General features: G+C 39.0%; 1 protein-coding gene across 1 annotated transcript in view; it reads left to right on the top strand.

Annotated features, from left to right (window-relative positions):
• The first annotated feature begins 5,823 nt into the window (after nt 1-5,823).
• Nucleotides 5,824-18,198, top strand: part of CRYBG1 (crystallin beta-gamma domain containing 1) — a 179,785-nt gene continuing 167,410 nt past the window's right edge. The window contains exon 1 of the mRNA XM_069489237.1: nt 5,824-5,996. Coding sequence (XP_069345338.1) covers nt 5,824-5,996 — 173 coding nt within the window. The remainder of the gene's footprint in view (nt 5,997-18,198) is intronic.

Consider the following 18,198-nt stretch of genomic DNA (forward strand, 5'->3'; position numbering starts at 1 on the left):
GCAAGGGGGCAAGGAGAATGGGTTCCTGGTCTTACTGAATTCCTTTCTTACCACATGATATATTGTTTCATAGAAACAATTTTACAAATGGTGGTGGCATATTTTCAGGCAAGCCCACAAAGTCGGCAGTATTTATGTTATAATTATATTCCATGGCCTTCCATTGCAAATAAGGTATTTGGGCTCCATTATATGCTAAAATGATTCCTAACAGCCACTACATATACTTGTTTCTATGAAACATTGTATTCTACATTTCAAACAATTGACTTATAAAGTACAGCTAATTTGTACTTTGGTGACTTCAAGAATATGACTTGACCTTAATAATACAGTGGAAGAGAACAGAGTTTAATCCTCTCGTATCTGTATTAGTTTTCTATTGTCTTTTGCTGCATAACAAACCACCTCAAATTTTAGTGTCTTATTTGAACACTGTCTTTCTAATAAATCACAAAAGTACTATAAAAATGTTTATGACATTAAGACCAGTTGAAGAATTTACTGTTCCATCTATTGAAATTATTTTAAAATAGATTTTTAATTCATTTAACCCAAGTAGACATTTTGTAATGAATGTCAGCAAAGATGCATTTTCTCATTAAATAGCTGGAACATAGTTGAATCTATGTGGTAGCTCAGAGTTTTCCATTGCCTCCTTTCATTATACATCTCTGAGGTTATGATACAAAAGGTGTTCAAAATTAAGTCAGCTGTTTATTAATGTTAGGCTAGATCATTTCTTTTTTAAAAAAATATTTTTAGACAAAACTAGTGCCTTAAAACAGTACCACTTAGTTATAGCTTATGATTTTTCTAGACAGTTCTGATCTAGGACGGTCTCAGCTGGTCTCTGATGGGCTCTTTCATGTGTCTGGGACCAGTTTGTGGCTTATCTGGGAGCTGACTGGTCCTATATGGCCTCATTCTCATATCTGATGGTTGGTTCTGTTGGCTGGGGCTGATGAGAGTGACTTGGCCATGCATCTCTCGTCATCAAGAAGCCTACTCTAGGCATGTTCATATAGCAGCAAGATTCCAACAGAAACAAAGAGGTAAGCTCCCATGTGTAAACACGTCTCAAGTGCTGCTTGTGTTACATTTGCTAATGCTTCATTTGCCAAAGTAAGTCTTATGGTTAACCCAGATTTAAGGAGTGAGAAAATAGACTCTGCTTCTCAATGAGAAGAGTATTGTGGGCATTTTCACAATCTACCACAATGTCAACTCAAATTCAGAGAGAAAGTGTCATAGAAGATTACAGAAAGAAAAAAATTGGTATAGGTTGGAGAAAGTTGGCCTCTTAGAAAGTGAGGGAAATTTTGAAATGGACCTCAGATTGCTGGATAGAGGGAGAGGAATAAAAAAGGCATATAAGAGAGAGGACCCAGACTGAGCAAAAGCTTGAAGATAGAAATCATATGACCTTGGTCAAAAGGCTGTACTCCACCCAGATATTCTCCTACCTCCTCAGATGCTCTGTTTGGCCTCTGTTGTATGTAAGTTCTCCCTCACCTGCAAGACACCTAAATATTAGTGCTACCCGGGGTTTTATCTTTGCTTCTCTTTTATCCTTATACTACACATTTGTCCTGGGTGATCTCATCCAATTTCATGGCATCAACTCCCACCTATTTAGTGATGGCATCCAAATCTACATATGTGGCCCTGCCCTGTGACCTCCACAGCCATATGTTTCAATGAATTCTTAGAAATCTCTGCCCATATAGCCTCCAAGTCTCAATATATTTAAAACCAAATTTGCTTTCATGCCCAGAGACCCTGATCATTCTCCTGTATTTCTGTTTTTAATTAATGGCTTTGCTTCCATCCATTTACCTATGCTGGAAACCTAAGCTCATAGTTATCTTTGATTGCTTCTTTACTCACCACAAGTCCTGGTGATTCCATCTCCTACATGTATTCTGTATCCGTCTCCTCCTCTCCATCCCCACCCCACTGCCTTGGTATGGGATCCCATCACCTCTCACCTGGCCTCTTGCAGCAACCTCTTACTTAACCTCCCTAAATAGTTTCACCTTGCTAGGTTCTCCCTACTCCATTCCATTCAGGGTACTCTTCATAAAACCCAAGTTTGTTCATGTCACTCTTCTACTTAATAATGTAAGCTGAGTCTCTATTGCCTACAAAACTAAGTTCAAACTCCTTAAAAGCATGACTTACCAAGTGCTTAGCAATCTGGCCCCACCTGATTTTACCAAAGTCATCTTCTGCCACTCTGCCCCACCCAATCCCCCTTTTCTACAACTTCACTGACCTAATTATTCCCCACCAACAACTCACACCCTTTCACAATCCTGGGCCTTGGCTTATGTTGTTTACTCTTCCTGGACTGTCCGCCCTCTCTTCTCCATCTGGTAAATTCTTATTCATTAGCCACAACTCATAAACCTGTCACCTCCCTGCTGATGACTTTTCTGAGCCATCCAGGCAGAGTTAGTCATTTCTTCCGTGTACCCATAGCCTTTTGTTCTTTCCTTCAGCGGTGACCATCCTTCACACTTTTGGCTGCCTAGCCTCTTTTGAATATTTATGCTTTGTTTGGAAAATTTTTAGCCACATGAATTCCATCTCTCTAAAGTAAAACTCAAAAAAACTCAAATTTCTCTTGCAGCTAGGAAGCGGTTAAATGACAGAGGCTCTTCTAAGCAGTTGTACCTACTTAGAACTTTCTTTCATCCCCCCGAGGTGAGCAATATGTGTGCTGGGGGGTGAGGCAGGAGACTAATCTTCTGGCAAGATCAGTGTGAACAGGACTTTGAATCTTGGGGTGGCCAGTGGCAGAGCTGCTGGCACGCAGCCCTAGGGCTGAGAGATGGTGAGAGTGGTGGTTGCCGGAACAGCTTTCTGGGGTGGCTGAGAGTGCTTGGGCTCTCTCAGATATTCTATGAGCTACCTAATATCTCTTGATAAATTAATTTACTGCTTAAGCAAGTCTGAATGGATCTGCTTTTGCAGTGAGTGAAAAACAATGACTGAAACATGCTGGTTAGAACACTTACCGAGTTTTATTATACATATCTACTCAAGTGTCTCTCTCCCTCACTAGATTAATCTCAGGTACTATGTTTCATTCTTTTATGCATCGTTATAATTTCTTGAACAATTCATATAACAAATATATGTTAAGTGCCTACTTTTTGCTATGTACTGTGCTAGTCATTGGGGATATAATCATGAAAAAGAGACATATGACCTTTGTTCTTATGAAGTATATGGTTTAAAAGATCTGTGCCTAAAATATTCTAGGTGTCCTGCTGAGTTAGTACTCTAATTCATTTGATTAATTGCTTCAATTAAGTGGACAATTTGTGTCTTGAAAATATAAAGATAAATGAGAAATGTTCTTGAGTTTCTCTCAGGCTAAGAGGAGACATGGAAATGTAAACAAATAATTTCAATGCAGTGTGAAAATATAATAACAGAAATGTGTTCCTGATTCATTGGTGGCACAAAGAAGGGGTATAGTGAAAAGTTCTGCTTGGAAGAGTCAGGAATGAAAGACGGAGTTACTGAACGTGTAAATATTTGAGTGTGCATAAAGATTTCTTCTTTATTTCCCCTTTTCTTTTCTTTTCCCTTTTCTTCCACTTTTCTTACTGATCCCTTTTTCTTTTAAGGTTCAACTCAGGGGCCACCTTTATAATAAATTTTTACTGACCACTCCCCTTCTTCCCTCCCAAACTACTAGGCTGAACTTTTCCAAACTCCCATAATGCCTTGTACATACTTCTACTGATTCTCTTATCCTTTGATGTATGTCATCTACGGATCTGTCAGTGGCTGCCTTGCCCATATCAAGGCCTGGCACACAATTAGTACAGTACTGAATAGATTTGATGAGTGTTTCTTGAGGAAATCTAAACTAAAACTACAATGAAATGCCACTACATCCCCATCAGAATGGCCAAAATGAAAAGGATTGTTAATGTTAAGTGTTGAAGATATTGAAAAACTGGGAATTTCAAACACTCCTAGAAGGCATACAAATTGGTACAACCATTTTGGAAAACCATTTGGCAGAATTCACTAAAGCTGAACATATGCATACCCTATTATTTAAAGATTGAACTTCTGGAGAGGAGTTATATATATACATTCAGAAATGAATGCTTATGTCTAAGAAGGTTCATATAAGTTCTATTCATAATAGCCCCAAACTGGAAACAACCTAAATGTTCATCCAGAGTAGAATGGGGAAATGAATTGCACTATATTCATATCATGAAATACCATAAAATATTTTTTTAAAAAAATGAAAAATTGCTATAGTATACCCAACTATATGGATGATTTTCACAGACTAATATTGAGTAAAGGAAACCAGATGCAAAAGAGTACATATTGTGATTCCACTTAAATGAAGTTCCAAAAAAGGCAAAATTAATCTTTGGTGAAAGAGGTTGGAATAATGATTAACTTTTACAAGAGGGAGGGGAAACGCACTGAAAGGGAAAAAAAGAGAGATTTCTAAAGTTTTGGAAACACACTGTATTTTTATAATGGTATATTTAAAAGCCTTTTACAGAAGGATTTTCTAGGACTATGTTAACTCTCCTTCATTAAAAATATTATAATATTTTGCACCCTCAGTGACATAAATATGTAAAAGTTTGAGTTATATCCTTATGGTGTGTGCATTTTTAACTGTACATAGGCTATACTTTGATAAAAATGTAAATAAAAATTAATTTTCCTTGAATGAGCGAATGAATGAATAAGCTGGATCTTCAAAGAGGATAACAAAGAAGAATGTATTATAGCGTAAGAGGAACTTGTACTGCATTGAATTTTTAAGCAGTGCTCGGTTCTTGAACTTTTTATAATTTAAATATGCCCAAAATAATTGTTCATGGTACTTCCTTTGCTTAAATATTAGTTACCTTTGTTATTTAACCACGATTGTGAGGTTGAGAAAAGAAAGTCATCTACGATAAAGCAGATGATGAGTATCTTGTGGGACTGGCATTTAATTCACTGTGAGGAATCCATTAAGCCCATTGGGAACTAGGGAATATAGCTAATTTCCTCCTCCTCCTTCTTCTTTTTAATCCTTTTGTGCTTTATGAGATGCGCGTACAAATTAATTATTCAGATTCTTGAGAGGAGAGGAGTTGGCACCCGTGTTTACAAACGGGAACAGAAGCCACCCAGCACATGGCATTGCCCAAGCCACCAGGCCAGAGTGGAAGAGTCCTAATTGCCAGGCGGCCCAGCCACGGGATGTGTCTCTCCCATCCTTCTCCAGGCGGGGCTCATGGCCAAGCAGCCACTCACCCTGCCAACCTGTCACAGGCATAGAGCGGCCAATAATTCCGCAGGCGACCGATGGCAACTATACCTGAGGCGTTGTTGAAAACCGACCTGGCTCTGGCTTCTAACCCAGAGCCTGGGGTGCAGTGTCAGGAGACGCGGTTCCCAGGGTTTCCAGTGGGTGTCGCTGCCCCGCGGCCGCCGCGCGCCCCCAGGCCGGGGACCGGAGGCGTGTCGGCTCTACCTGCGGCTCCCGGCGCGCGCGCCTCACCTGGGCTCGCGCCCCTTGACGCCCGCGCCGTGCGTGGGCGCTCTGCCGGGGCCGGGCCGTCGCCTCCGCCCAGAGAGCTCGGGCTGCTGTGCCGCTCTCGATCCGCTCTGTCCTCCTCCTCTAACCCTTTGCCGTCCCCCTCACCGGTGACAAGGGGGCGGGGTCCGAAAGCGCGCTGGGAAAGGCGGGCTAGCTGGCGCCCAGGAATGTTCTTCCACAAGGGCAGGGCGGCGGAGAGGACCGCGTCCGAGCAGTCAGAGGAGGAGGAGGACAAGAAGATGCCGCTGCCGCTGCCACCTCAGGGCGATCCGGGGGAGTCCAGCCCGTCCAGGGCCCCCAAGAAGCACAGCACTTTCCACATCTGGCGCTCCAAAAAGAAGCAGCAGCCGCCGCCGTCTGACTGTGGGGTGTTCGTTCCGCACCCAGCCCCGGCGCCTGTCAGCGAGGCCAGGTAAGCTCCTCGCCGGAGCCCTACAGTCTCGTCTCCTCCCCTGTCTTCTCCGGCTACGCTGCCCCGTGAGCCCCTGGACTCCACTCGGAGGAGGGAAAAGCCCCGGGGCCGTTTCACCGGGCGGGAGTGTAACGGGGTCCCCAGGGGAGCAGTCGTGGCCGTGACCGCTGCGAGTGACCAGGTTCCTCGCAGCTTTTGGCTCAGACCAAGCGCAAGAGGGAGGAACTCGTGCCCACCCATGTGGCCTTTATTTTGACTGGCAAAGACTTTGCTCAACAGTCACCATCAACCTGCCAACGAGAGCAGGAGGGTAGTGAGGGGTTGTTACTTTAATGAGTGATGATAGGAACTCTACCTTGCGATTATATACTTTTGATAATAGTACTTTTATTGTGAAGATCCCCATTCTTACGCAGGAGGAAATGGCAGGAATGGTTACCCCCATTTTATGGGTGGAGACACTGAGACTGAAGGGTAAATGGCTTGTCCCCGTTGGAGCCAGTGGCAAAACCAAGGAGCACCTAGTTATTTAAAATGTAATTGCCATGGTGCTTTTTAATTTTTATCATGATTTTGTGGTGGTTGTATTCTACATGTATAATTACTCAATTATACTATCAGAATTGATGCATTAGTTGAACAATAATGAATTTGAAATAACAGCATATTTATGTGGCTCAGAGGTGTAAAATATTTTTAGTGATGGACAATTGACAAAGTCCAGTAAAGCCTTCTATATATGTTTTTAAAATACATCCTTATGAACTATGAGGGCCAGAATAAAATTGTGCAAGATTTTAGTTTAATTATTAGGCATATTTTTGTTTTATTTTTTAAAAATGTCTTAATTTGGCAATCTATTTTGATTCATTTAATAAAAATTTTATTGAGCACCTTAGCTGAGTGCTAAGTGCTGGGATATAACCATGAGAAACAATAAGAATTCTCAGTCATCAAAGAATTCTTAGTGTCTTGTGGAGACAAAGTAAACAGTGAGATAAATGATATGATGCCAGCACAGAGGAAGGGATCCAGGGAGGCTTCCTGGAGGAGGATAGCTGAAGTGGCTTAATGACACAGAAAAGGGGAGGAACAATGATTTCCAGGCAGGGACTGCACCATGTGTATCACTGACACTTGGAAGAACATGGCTTTTCCTGGGAAGCACAAGTAGTTCAGGGAGGTCTGAGTGTGTGTTAGCACTGAGAGAAGGCATTTTATTTTTTTTCTCATATTTTATCATCCTCAGTGGCAGTCAGTTGTAATAGAATATATTTTTATCTATTCTAACACTGTGTCTAATTATGGTTTGTACAGTCTAACAAAACATGTTACTTAATAATGGTGTACCCAACATTGAAGTACTTTCCTATTACCTCAGTAAATATTTTAAACACCTTCATGGTGATTTTTCTTACCTGATCTAGTCCCATCATTTCCCATCAAAATGTAGTAATACACATCTATAGGTAGTCTATTCAAATGCAAATACATTTTAGTCTAAAGCTTATAATAGGAGCTTTTGCTTCTCTCCTTGAGCTTCTTACATTTTAGTTTGGTCTGGAAGAACTTCATTCTTTCTTTCATAACTATAATGAACTTTGTACTCACAAATGTTCTGAAAACTAAACATACTGGTCTGTCTTTGGGATATTTTTCTGGTTAGATAATCTTTATAAATATTTCATTTATTTCTGAAAGAGTGTACATTTTTCTGGCCTAAGGAGAGTGGCAAAAACACTTAGATTTCTAGTCTTTGCCCCATGTGGCTTTCTTGAGCCATCTGACCAGGCCCATTCTTTTCTGTCCAGGACTTGCAGGTGGTAGAACTTGGCTGGAATATGTGGCACTCACTGTGGCCTTTGTCTCTATAAAATAAGGAGGGGACAGTCAAGTGGCCATACTTATCTGCTGGGTATATATGATTAATATTATGGGTCCTAGATCAGACAGACAAAAATGAATTTATGTCTTGGCTTTGTGACCTTGGGCAAGTTACTTCACCTCTCTCTGAGTCTCAGTTTCCTCATTTGTAAAATGGAGACAATGGTAATACTGACTCTATAGGGCTGTCATGAATATTAAATGAAAGTTCATGTGATTAAATGTAAAAGCCTTTTCTCACTTCTGGGCACAGAGTAGAAATGCAGTAAATGTAAAATGATCATCATCATTATCATCATCATTTGAAAGCAATGGTATAATGGAAGAAATGGCAAAAAAAAAAAAAAAATAGGGGAAAAACAGCTCTAGCAAGAGCATCTCTTCCTAGAAAAACTTACCATTTCAAAGATGGCTTAAAGTAAGTTAATGTCATATAGTTGTATTCTGCAAATATTTGTGACTTTTGATGTAGACAGTCTAAAAATCAATTCTTTGTTTACATAAAGTAAATTAAACATAGCTGCTCCTCTTTCTAAAGTAAGCCCTTACTTTTTTCAGCTTGGTTTTGGTTAATATGTTAATATGATATTATTTGTAGAAAAATGAATTGCTCCTGGTTCAGCCCCATCTCTTGTCTAGTCTGTTACTCTCTTGCCATCAGAGGGTCCAGTGGTGTGGTAGAGAGGGCATGGGGACCTGTGGCCAGACTTCCCTTGGCAGCCAATCGTGGCACTGTCATTTATCATATTTGAAATTATACTCTGTTTTGTAAACAGTTTATTGAGAGTGTGGATTCTCTACTTGGGTTTAAATCCCTGTTCTTCTACTTACTGTAACACTTAGCCCTGTCATCCTGGGCAAGTTACCAACCTTTTTGTGCCACAATTTCCTCATCCACAAAATAATAAGAGTTCTTATGAAAATAAACAAGTTAATGCATGTCAAGTGCTCAGTGGCTGGCACATAGTGAGTGTTCAACAAATGGGAGTTGTTTCTCTTTTTCTTCCTAATATCTTGCCTAGACCTCCTTTTGGGTAGTAATTTTATGTGTTTATTTTCTGCTGTATGATGGAAATAGTACTTCCTTTTTATTTTTTCTATTCAAAGTAACTTGTGTTATATCGATTAGAAGTTGGCTCTTAGGTAAAGGTCAAATGCAGTGAATTAAAAATGATCACCCTGGAACTGAATCGAACTCCAAACCTAGAAGCAAGAATTAATGCTCTCTGTGGGAGAACCAATTCAAGTGGTGGATGGGCCTCATAATCCTCTGAAAATCAGCCGACCTTGTTTCAGTTGTAAGGAAAGTGTAGCCAGTGCTGAGGGCATAGCATCCTACTGGGCAGGCAGATCTCCCTCCAGTCCTGGTAAGCAGGCTCAAGTTTCAGGACTGTAGACAATCCCTTAGTTTTTCTGCGCTCAAAGGACCTTTCCCTTCCATAAAAGGAAGACAACTTCTCCCTATTTATATCACTAGAATGTTGTAAGGATAAACTATTGTTATTTGGAGGGTTTTTTTTCCCTTCAGAAAAAGAACAATCATTTAAAATGTTATTTGAAAGCATTCTGGAACTGTAGAGTATGAGTATTCGTAACTTAAAATTGATTCTAGTTTTCAGTCTTTTGTGGCTGGTTGGTTCAGTGTTTGGAACTCTAAACAGGTTTAATTATTTTCTAACATAAAGAACATAGCCAGATAAGCGCAGTTTTGTTTTAGCTAATGTTAGATTTGAACTATTTAATATTGGTTTCCCCCCTCATGTTCCTTATGCTAAAGGAAAGAGTTTTAGTTTTTAAGTTTATTTTATTTCACCAATGATAAACCAGGAATTTATTTGTTTATTTTGTTTTAGAAATGGGGTCTCACTCTGGTGCCCAGGATGGAGTGCAGTGGCCTCATCATAGCTCACTGCAGCCTCAACTTCTGGACTTAAGCGATCCTCACACCTCAGCCTTCCAAATAGCTAGGACTACAGATGCATGCCACTATGCCCAGCTAATTTTTTAAATTTTTTGTGGAGATGGGGTCCTGCTATGTTGCCCATACTGGTCTCGAACCCCTGGCCTCAAACGATCCTCCCATCTCGGCCTCCCAAAGTGCTGGGATTACAAGAGTGGGCCACCATGCCTGGTCAAACCAGGGATTTAAAATTAGCTCTGTCACTTGCTAGCTGTGAGCTCTTTGCAAAGTTACTTTACTGCTCTAACTTCAGTTTCCTCTTAATGCTGTTTATGAGAGTTATAAATATATTTTTTAAATGACTAGCCCAGTGCCTAGCAGAGACCAGATGTTCAGTAAATAGTAATTCTTCATGCATGCCACAGTGAAATGACCATAGACTTCAGTGTTGGGCAGATTCAGTTTCAAATTTGCCTCTGCCACTTAGATATGTTTTTAATCTCTTTAAGCCTCGTTTTCATGACCTGTAAAATGGAGGTAATCACATTTCCCTTACAGAGATCCATGAGGATTGGATATTATATATGTAAAGCACCCAGCACAGGGCCTGGCCCAAAGCAGGTGCTCGATAGAGGAAAGGTGGTGCTTGGTAGCAGGAGTGATAGTAGCAGTGACAGCTGTAATTATTGTTATCTTTATAGTGTTGGTAGGAGCATTAATAAGTACATTGTTACTTTGTAAATGAAGTCAAACAACTTCAGAAGCCCAGAAGTTGTAACCAGATCTGTCAAGCTTTGAAGTGCCTTTGAGTATCTGAATGTTCATGTTAGTCTATAAAAAGGAGGCCCTTCATGCATTCAGTGACTTAAATGTCTTAATATATCTCACTTACAAAGCCAAAGATAAACTGTATACTTGAAATTACACAAGTTTCTCCTGAAGTAATTCTTTGCCACTTATCTCTGTCATTACATCACTTCATCTACCCTCTGTTTCCATACTTTCAGTCATGATCTACAAAGTCCATATACAAGTGGTAGTAAGTGACATAAACCCTTTTGGAGATGTTTAAAAGACTCGTGGGACTTGGGTTCACTTTTTTTTCTTCTTTAGCTTTTGATTTGAAATCTTATTTATAAGATGAGACAGTGAATTGCTGCTTTACTATTTGTCCATGATTAAATCACTGTAGTGAATATATTAGATATTGAAATAATTTCCGACTCCTAATATGCATTCAAAATGTCCATTTCACTATGAACATTGAAAGCACATATCTTTCTTAAAGTTTGAGTTCACCTAGGGGTCAGTTATGTTTCAGCAATCAGTTATGTTTCAGATTTTAAAGCAGAAATTCAAAAGTATATGTTATAAATGAAAGTATTGTGTCTAGATCCTGAGTTTGGGGCTTCTGCCCAAGCTCTGTCAGGAAACAGGATTATAAAGAGGTAGACCTAGTTTGTACCCCCTTCCTCCTGCTGTCACTCGGGACAGGGGGTAGAATGCAAAGTCAGGATAAGTGGTAGCTAGGTGGCCCTGTAAATTTACCGTTGCTGCTCAGGCTAGGTAGGGATGTCAGAATTTCTCAAGTAGTTGCTTTAACAGTTCGTGTAGAAAGCTGCTCCTGGGCAGTTCTAACTTTAGGTTTCTAAAGACTTGCTGTTTGAATCCATTGGTTTTACTTCCTGATTTATCCTTGAGGATTCCCTGCCTATGAACACAGGTTCTACCTTATGTTGATCTTACACATCAGGGATTATAGATCGGTGCTGAGATTTTATTCCACTGGAAGCTCAAAATGGTTCTGTGAAGTAAGCCCATCCTCATTTGGAGGATGAGGAAATTAAAGTTCACTGAAGTTAAGGCAGATTGAGGAAGCAGGACTAAAACTCAGGTTTCTGATTTCTGCTTAGCTGTTCTTTTGGATTCTCTTGGATTGCATACTATACATCCGCTCTTGGTCTATACCCACTTTTGATGGACTTTTAACTGACTCATCTAACTTCCTGATGACTATTCCCCTCGAAATCTTCCCCTAGTTTTGTAACAACAACTGAGACTGTCTGATTCCTCGATTGACTTACTAGTTTTTCAGCCGGTATATGTACAACAATATCATCTGGTTACTGACATACTGAGTACTTTCAGAGTTTCTACTGTAATTAGCACCTCACCTACTACTAAAAAAAAAAAAAAAAAACTCTAAATAAAAATAACTTAATTTATGTTTTCAAAAAAAATTTAAAGCTTGCACAAGCCATATTTTATAACAGCAAAATGTCACTTAAAATGATAGAATCTATTAATATTATATTGTGCCCATGCAAAAGCTCCCTTTACAGGGCTTGAAGTAATGCTGGTCCTGTGACACGTAATATATTTTATTTATGATTTGCCATTTAAATGTTTTCATGATACTGATGGATTCATAAATATCTCATGAAAGCATGGCTTGATTGTTTTTGCATCTGCTACTAGAAAAAGATATGATAGTTGAAGCAACTGTTGACATTCACTTTGAAATATAGCATCTCCTTTATCATATATGTCAAATACAGAACCAAGAATGGGCTCTTTTCAAGCCTGTGCAGGGGAGGCTTACTCAGGCCTTGCCAGCCATTCTTGGCTCTACTGTCTTGCAAATGTTGGCTTCCTTCCACACTGTTTCACTCCCATGAACAAAGTTGTTGTTATTATCAGCAAAATAAGAAAATGTAGTTACTGCAAGGGTAGGATTACAAAACTCTTCTCTTTTGTATTGGCTATCCAAAACAATTTTGTTTGGAGTGAACTCAATGATTGACCAGGAGTCTTTCATTGGAGCATACTTTGGATTTGCAACAAGAGCATTTGTATTCCCATGAATCAATAAACATGTTTAAACAAGCTAGTCTGAAACTAGATTTTGGATTTTTTTCAAGATAAAAGCAAAGTACAACTGAATGTCTGGTATTTGCTCAAAGTTTTGACTTTTATCAACTTGCATTTTGTGATTTTTCCTAATCTCACCCTGCAAGAGATTTCAAGTACTTCAACCTAGAAGTCTTAGTAGCTTGTACATTGTTGGCACTTAATTGTACCCTATCCTGTTATTTCACCTTTATTAAAAATTCTTTTGTCCACCCAGAAGGAGACAACCAATCCTAGGTCTAGGCGATAACTGTTGGAGATGAAGAAAGGCTATGTCTCCATCATCATGTAGTTTCTTCCTACAGAGAAGCTCCTCAGGAATTTATACATCAACCTCCTTGTTCACTACAGGATTCCTGCTTGCCTTTCTCTGTGTGTAAGTGCACATCAGCTTCAGTTCCACTACTTCACAAAGCCAGCAGAAGTTAAATAAAGAGGAGCACCAATTTATATCTTATTGCCACTCAATAACTGATCAACACAGAACAAAAGCACCAACAGTTGGTTCTGGGCATGTTTACTGAGGAAAATGGGTATGGCATGCGGGAATGGAGGAAAATAAAATCTTTTTGGCCAGATAATTCCTAATGTCTCCTCTAAATTCAATAAACATAAGGAACTTCTGTCAAATATAAATAGGAAAAGGGGCATGAACAATTACTGAGTACTTATTATGGACTGTTGCTTTCATATTCAGTGTATCTCATTTAATCTTCATAGTAGTTCTGCAAAGAAGATAATTTTACCCCCATATTTACAATTGAGAAAACAGAACCTGAAAGAGGTCATTTAGCTAGTAAATGACAGAGCAATTTTTGAACCCCGTTCTTTCTGACTCCAAAACTCATAATATTTTCACCACACCATGAAAAAAGCTAAAGCTCACTGAATGCGTAGTTGATAGAGGGAGTGTGTGTGTGCATGTGAGGTAGCTAGCTAAGGAATAAAAGTATCCAATAGAAATGTAGGTATCCATTTACTCTCATAGCCATCACCATTAAGAAACCAGAAAGGAAGTATTTCCTCTTTTTGGTTATATGCACCTACCTGGTCCCATTACACGGAAGGGGAATATCCAGTAACAAAGAGTCTATATACATTGTGAAGTCAATGGGGCACCCTTGCTTTCCTGGGAACCCCTGACTTGAAACAATTCTATGATGAGAATCAGTGAGTCAGTCCCTGAAGTGTTAACTAAACCTGTTGCACCTGATTTCCAATCTAGCCTAAGAACCACAAAGTCTTACTACCGCTGCTGGGGTGATTCACAGAGTACATAAAAGAATCTAAGGTGAAAAATGTTAAGGATTTTTCCCTCTATACAAAGCTTAGTCACAGCCCCAAAAGAGGAAGGAAAATGCTCGTGACCAAAACTCCAAATTTATAGGAGATACAGTTGGCTTGAAAGGTGTAGATCTACACAGACTGATGTAAAAGGATTAAGAAAACCTTGTGAATAACCTTTGTTTTTATAGGAGCTAGTAAAGTTGTCTTCAGTGTCCATGTCTCTCAACATTGAATTTTATTTTGGCTTTTATGTATTCGAGGAACTTTTAAAGTTACATTTAAGAATTATTAATTAATTTCTATATTATTATGTACACAGAACTATCTTCTATGGCAGTAGGTCATAGAAGGGAGTAAGTTTCTTTTTCCATTATACTAGATTGAAAATTTATATGGTCTGGTATTTAGATTTAATGTAGTTAAAGCATAAATGATTATAATCGTTAATACTGTTCAATTTCCAGAGTACAACCAGACATTTGTTACTTTATCTTAAACCACACTCTCTTATTATAGACTTTCTCTACTTTTGGAAACAATTATCCGGTGATAATGGTAATTGAAGCATCAGGTTTGCTTCTTTCATTTGTGACCCAAGTTAACTGCACAGATGTTATGTCTCTCCAAAGCAGTCTTGCTGTATGGTCTTCAGTGACTGTAACTGTCACACTAAGGAAAGCAACCAAATGTGAGAGTGAAACTGCACATGTAGTTCATTTATTAAACAAACATTTATGGATACTCGATATGTGCCAGCCCTGGGGTGTGGGCTGGCAAACCAGTTCAAGTTCTGTTGTTGGGAAACTGAGTCTCTTTCACCTATCTTCTGGAGAAGCTGCAATCTGTACCATTAAAATAACAAGTTGCTATACTTTCCCTTATAATAAAGAAGAGAAAATATTCAAACTTGTATAAGACAGAGGCTGAGAGATAGAGGAATTTAGACATCACAGGGGATGAAGGATTTATAATTTTTGAAAGTTCTCAACACTGTTACTGCTAGAGGAATTCCAAAGAACACTTGATGATGTCAGTGTACGTGTGAAAATACATGATCAGGTATATGTATATAAATTCTCTAAATCGATGGTTCTATTATGTTTATATCTATATCTAAAGATACAAGTATGCATATGTGTATATATACATACACATACATACATTCTAGCGCTAAGTACTTACATATATACTCAGTGCTATATTACCCACTTGGTAAATTAAACATGTGGCTTACAACATCAGCAAAGCAGAGACGAAAGACAGAGAAAAATCCAAGATATGCCTGGAAATTCTGTGTTATTTCAGGATATTAAATTTTGTTATAGAATTTAAAATTGTTTTTATTTTGAATGACATATTGGGGTGGGGGAAGCATAATATTTTTAGTGGTTGAAATTTTTAAAGATAATAACACAGACCTCTCTATATACCTTGTTTAAAGAGTTGGGGGGTAAGTATGATGTGAACTGCGGAAAGAAGTAGATAAAAGTCACCCAGTTTATTCTTGTGTTGCCCTCGTGAGTTGGATTCCAGGTCCAAAAGTATCACTTTGTCTTCCTTGAAAAGATTTGATTGGCTGGTGGCACTTTTTAAATGTCCTCTTCAGTCCTCTGGAAGTGGTCAGACCAGTGAACGTCCCAAGGGACTGTTCTTTTATGATTGAGACTCTAATTTTATTTATTGATGTAGTCTACATTTGCCGTAGCCGTTTTGGCAGCTTTACCATATACAGTAGATGCCCCCTTAGAGTTGGGGAGGGATACATTCCAAGACTCCCAGTGGATGCCTGGAACCTCAGATAGTACCAAACCCTGTATGTACTATGTTCTTTCCTATACATACATATCTATGATAAAATTTATAAATTAGGCACAGTAAGAGATTAACAACAATAATAATAAACTAGAACAATGATAACAATATACTATGATAAAGGTTATGTGATTGTGGTCAGTCCCTGTCTCTGTTTCTCTCTCAAAATATCTCATTGAATGTAGTATTTTTGGATCATAGTTGACTGTGAGTAACTGAAACCATGGATAAGAGTGGACTACTGTAGTTAAAATAATCCATAAATTTACTATCTGTGTATAGTACTATTAATAATCTGTTCCCTTTCTGTACATATTTTCATATAACTTAGCACTAAAGATGGAATTACAAAGGCAGAATTTTACATGCTGTTTGTATCTTATTTTATTTTTCACTTAACATTATATCATAGGCATCTTCCCATTTCAATAAATCAGGTAAAATAATTTTCTTACTCATTCCCCTGTTGCTGGATATATAGGTTCCTTTTAATTTTTCATTATAATAATGAATGCTGTAGTGAAGATCTCTGTGTAAAATCTTTATCCACATCTTAAACCTCAGTCTCTAGAAATTCTCTGTTTGTTCTTCCAGATCCACTCTCTATCCTCCTCTGTATACAGAGAGCTGTGTTTATGAACTGCATGGAATAAACTCTTTGCCCTCTGGCTTCTAGATAGATTCAGCCAGTGGGAGGCTTTGGAGGACAGTGCAGGAGCGGGAGGTCTGACTGGAGTTTGGTAGTGGTTTTGTGCTCCACTGAAGGATACAGCTTTTACTGGGTGGACCTCTTCTATAGCTCTGATCCCGCCAATTCCAGCACTCTGTCTCTCCCTCTCCTTACCTCTATGTGTAGAGGTGGCAATGGCTTCCTGCTTTGGGGAGTCCTAGGCTGCACTACCATTCCTTACTGGTTTTCCTTACCTACCCACATCATGTAATTAGTCAGTTCTTGAAACATTTCTCAGTCATCTCTGTGTGTACCACACGTTCTCTGCTGAAATCCTGGCTGACTTCGAAATCTAGGTGGTATGCTCTTTTCATTATAGCTTAGGCTTGGGGCTTTGTACTGCAGAAGGATTAAAAGACAATTCAGAATTAGGTAAGGGAGTTAAATTAGTTCAGGTCTGAGCTGCTGTTAGTGAAAAATGGCAAAGATTAAATTAAAGTACTCTTAGAGAGATATAAGCAAATTGTTAATGGAAGAGAGAGAAGGGAGCCGTAAATTTTTCTATGTGCGTGTTGAACAAGGATGATACCTTCCCCTCCAGTGTTTCCAGTTTCTCTTGTTTCATTTGGATATCATTAGTTCAATTGTTTCATTTCCCTTTCATCCTGGGCTTTTGTGGCTAATCCTCTTGTGCTTTCCTTCTGTTCTTAGGCAGTGTGCGTATCCATATATCCAGTCCTGCATATATGCTTGTGTATTACTTCTTCATCCATATGTTTGCTCAGGACTGCTCCCTTGTAGAAAGCACTCTCAGGATTTTGTGAGCTGAACGGGTACTAGGTTTTTGGCATTTTCCCATATATGAGCAATAACCTTTTTGGTCCTTAAATGAGACGCAAAGCACGTAGCAAGGAGTTAACTTTATTCCATTTTGCTTCAGTTCTCAGAGTCTACAATTTTTCAGAACAAATGCCAAAGTGATCAACAAACTTACTAGTGGCTGTTAATACTTCACAGATCTTTTAAATCAAATGATAATGTCTTCTGTGTTTACCAAGTCATCACTGAAATGATTGACTGACAGAATATTGAGACTTAGTCCAGGACTCAATGGGTTACTTAAAAGTTCTAGTCCTTTTATTTTTTAAAATAATCTTTTTTCTATTTGAAGAAATGTCTTCCTTGATTTGATATTTGTATTATATTTCATGCTCTTAGAAATGTGAATTACTCTTAGTATATTCTGCCACGGGTATAAAATAAGGATAATTTACTTAAAATTCAATATATAAAATTCCTATCATTTATTGAACTAATGAGCAGTAATGGCGGAAGAGAAAAGACGAAAGCAAAAACTTACTGGTATAGAAATGAGAGGGCTTGAATTTTAATCCTAGATTTCTTGTTTACCAATTAAGTGACTTTGGGCAAATCACATAAATTCTTTGTGCCTCAAGTTATCCTTCAATGCAACAGGGATGAAGCCAGCCTGCCTGGCCCTTAACGAGGCTGTTGAGAGGCTCCCTCAGAACCAAGTTGAAAAGGTGGCAAGGAGTGGGCAGCCTCAGGCACAGGAAAGCTCCGTCACCGCTTGGCTCTTCCTTCACTTGGCTCTCGCCACTTCTTTTCTGGAAGCCTTGAATGTTTTTTTCTCTTTTCCTATGGTCTTCTCGGAGGTGAGTGGATAGCCTGGCAGGATTCACTTTTCCCTACTTTTTCCCATTCTAATCTCTTCTCTG

The sequence above is a fragment of the Eulemur rufifrons genome, chromosome 15, assembly GCF_041146395.1.
Source record: "Eulemur rufifrons isolate Redbay chromosome 15, OSU_ERuf_1, whole genome shotgun sequence".
Lineage (NCBI taxonomy): Eukaryota > Metazoa > Chordata > Mammalia > Primates > Lemuridae > Eulemur > Eulemur rufifrons.